General features: G+C 41.9%; 1 protein-coding gene across 1 annotated transcript; it reads right to left on the bottom strand.

Moving 5' to 3' along the window:
- Positions 1-243: 243 nt before the first annotated feature.
- On the bottom strand, positions 244-3,270 carry LOC124035094 (GTP-binding protein RAD-like). Its single transcript, XM_046348514.1, has 5 exons — positions 3,121-3,270; positions 2,423-2,788; positions 1,838-1,911; positions 1,435-1,639; positions 244-1,227 (listed from the first exon to the last, which is right to left on the bottom strand). Exons 2-5 carry the CDS (start codon positions 2,775-2,777, stop codon positions 950-952), a joined length of 912 nt encoding a protein of 303 aa, XP_046204470.1. The 5' UTR covers positions 2,778-2,788; positions 3,121-3,270; the 3' UTR covers positions 244-949.

Here is a 3,270-nt window from a genome sequence, read left to right on the forward strand (position 1 = left end):
CTGCAAATGGAGGATTCTTTAACGAAAGCAAAATTTGAAAAACACAATTATATTTCAATTAAAAATCATTATTTATAACCTTTTCAACATCTTGACTATATTTCCTATCCACTTTGCAATGCATTTCATGTATGTTTTCATTGAAAACAAGGACATTTCTAAGTGACCCCAAACGTTTTAACGTTGAACTTTAGTTTTTGGTGTAGTCTAATTGTTTTATGATCTGGGCAAGAAAAAATATGGAATAGTTGTATTTCATTTTTTTTATTAAAAAAGTAAACATAACAAAATGATTGAATATTAAAAGGAAGTGAAAATCAACTGTATTTAAAACAAAACATTAAATTCACATGACAAATATAACTTATTATTGCTTTCTTCATTCACATCTGGACTGAAGGATAGGACAAAAGAATCATATATTTTTTCCAAAACCTTGGCCTAACCCCCATTACACATCATTCCTGTCCTTAGTATCATGGCCAAAGTACGAACCTGCGTACCCAGTTTCAAGTAAAAATTACTCCATGTGACAGAATGCAGTGAAATCACTGTGCTTACAGTTCCATTGCTTTTCAGGACTGTGTACCATAATCTAATCTTTAATGAGGGCTATATACAACTCTACCAACACGAAATGGAGTAGTACCAAACACACTGTCCCCCATTATCAAGGCAATCTTACAACTCATGGTTGAAAATAACAAGCCATGGTGGATTGAATATACATACACAAGAAGTATCAACAACTACACATAAGCAAGACAAAAAAACTCAACTGAAACATCATGCAGATCATTAACATGGACATGTCTGTTGGTGTTTAATGAATATAATAAAATATATAATTTCTGTACAGCTCTATCAGTCCTTGGGGTTAGTGTTCAAAAAACACACAGCGTCTGGTCTTGAAGGCCAAAGAGAAAACAGCAGTCCAGATGCTGTACTCTCAGAGGACCGAGAGGTCATGGCAGGACTTGGACTTCTGTCTGAAGGCCATCTTCTTGTTCTTCCGGGCCACCATACGGCCCAGGAAACGCTTGGCCTTCTTGCCAATGCTCTCGCGTCGTTTGCAGTTGGCCATACGGCGAGCGTTCTCCTCCTTGCTGTCTTTGCGCAGCCGGATCTGCCGGACCATGCCCTCGAACAGGTCCCTGACGTTGTGGTGGAGATTGGCGGAGGTCTCGATGAACTTGCAGTCAAACACCACAGCGCAGGCGCTGCCTTCTGCAACAACAACAAAAAAACAAAAAAAAAAGAGGGGAGGCGCAGGTGAGAATCTATAATGTTCCCTGGGGACAGTGACTTCACCCTCATCATTTTGCCTTCGCATAACACCTTGATTACGAGCTTTAATGACGGCAGTCATTCTAACGTAAGTAGCACTATGCAAATACAGAGATGCCTTGGACAGAAGAGATCACCGTCACTTACCATCCACAGAGACTTCTCTGGACCGCACCAGGTCGCTCTTGTTGCCCACAAGGATGATGGGAATGTTCTCAGACTGGCGAGCTCTGCGCAGCTGGATGCGTAGCTCTGACGCCTTCTCAAAGCTGGACTTGTCTGTCACTGAGTAGACGATGATGTAGGCGTCACCTATCCTCATGCACTGTTCCTTCAGCCACTGACTGTTATCCTGTAGGCGAAAGAGAAATAGAATTTGATTAGTTACATTGCTTATCCAATCAAAAGCTGCAGGTGCTCCAATTAAAGTTGTTCTAGTGTTATGTTACATTGACACCAGCATCAGAGCACTACACATTACACCAAATGATATGCTACGACCAAGACCAATTTTCTGAGGGTCAAACTGAAATTGCATTCTATGCCTCACCTGTTCCCAAATGTCGTACAACAAGATGGATGCCTCCTCCTCGTCCACCTCGATCGATCTGTCATATGTGTTTCCTGAAACAAAAGCAAGCAGACAGATAAATACTCCTGGCCAAAATGAATTGTATCCGCTAACTGGGTCAAGTGTGAGATCTCACTCACCATTGCCCATTTCATGATGCCTTTAGTACAGCCTATTAACTTTCAATTAACCTATATCCGTGATGGGTACTACTGTGCATTACTGTCTCCTTCCCTCAGTCATTGATTTTCATATCTCTCCCATCCACTATCTCTGTGGCTGTATATGTCAACAGCAGTACTTTGATATGTGTGGCGCCTTACTGACTGGATGGAAATAGCAATAATCAATGTTCTTCAGCCTGTGTGCCAAGATGATATGGAAACCAATCCTATATTTACTTAGGTTGGCCTATGTGCATTATATCTAATGGGGTGCTGAGGACAGCCACGTTGAAACAGTTCTTGTCTTTGCTTTTTTTTTTAAGTATTGCTTTGTGGTGTATTCTCAATGCCATATAAACTTCAACTCCATCATCATCAATAATGATCATCAGACACACACCTGTCTCGTCGCAGTCGTGAACATCCTCGACTCCACCGAAAATACGTGCCAGGCTAGACTTGCCGACACCCTGCTCGCCGAGGAGAACCACCTTGTACACCTGTCCCTCGGAGTCGCTGCCGGAGGATATAACCGAATCGGACGAGTCCGATACACAGCTGTCTCGGTGAGGCTCACCGGGGGTGTAGGACGTGCGGCGCATGAGGTTGGACAGCTCTCCAGTTTGCGCTTTGCGCATCTCGCGGTCGTCCACTGGCATGCTTCTTCTGTGCAGGTTCTGCAGGTGCATGGGAAACGGCATGCTCCCTCTTCTTTTGTCCATGTTCCGCAATTTGTCACTTTTGTTCAAAGTCATGACTTTTTGGTCTGTGAAATAGATGCGCTCTTTAGTAAGATTCTGCTAACATGAAAAGCAACCAACTCCGACAAAAAAAATGCATTTCTCATCACTATGCCTAGGTGTTGATTTAAAAAAATCCTTTATTAGGCCACAGTTTATATGAACTTTTCTGTCATATTTATTTGAACAAAGTAATTTAAGACAATAATGTGCCTGTGTCCTATAATATTAATTACGGTTTGATGGAGCATTGAGCAATGTTAAAATTGAAGTTGAACTCAAATGATTTGAAACAGCCATAGCCTAATTAATGTATTATCACGACTGCAAACTCATTCAATTCCATAAGCAAACTTACATTTGATGTGGGTCTGACGTATTCCAAAATCCTGAACCAGGCAATCCACTTGCGATCTATCCTTCAGTGAAGAAAAGTTTCGGTTTGATCCAGTGAAACGTACGGATCCCCATATTTATCTAGTAGCCGAGCGAGTGACGTCACCATGAG

The sequence above is a fragment of the Oncorhynchus gorbuscha genome, linkage group LG05, assembly GCF_021184085.1.
Source record: "Oncorhynchus gorbuscha isolate QuinsamMale2020 ecotype Even-year linkage group LG05, OgorEven_v1.0, whole genome shotgun sequence".
In the NCBI taxonomy this organism is placed as follows: Eukaryota; Metazoa; Chordata; class Actinopteri; order Salmoniformes; family Salmonidae; genus Oncorhynchus; species Oncorhynchus gorbuscha.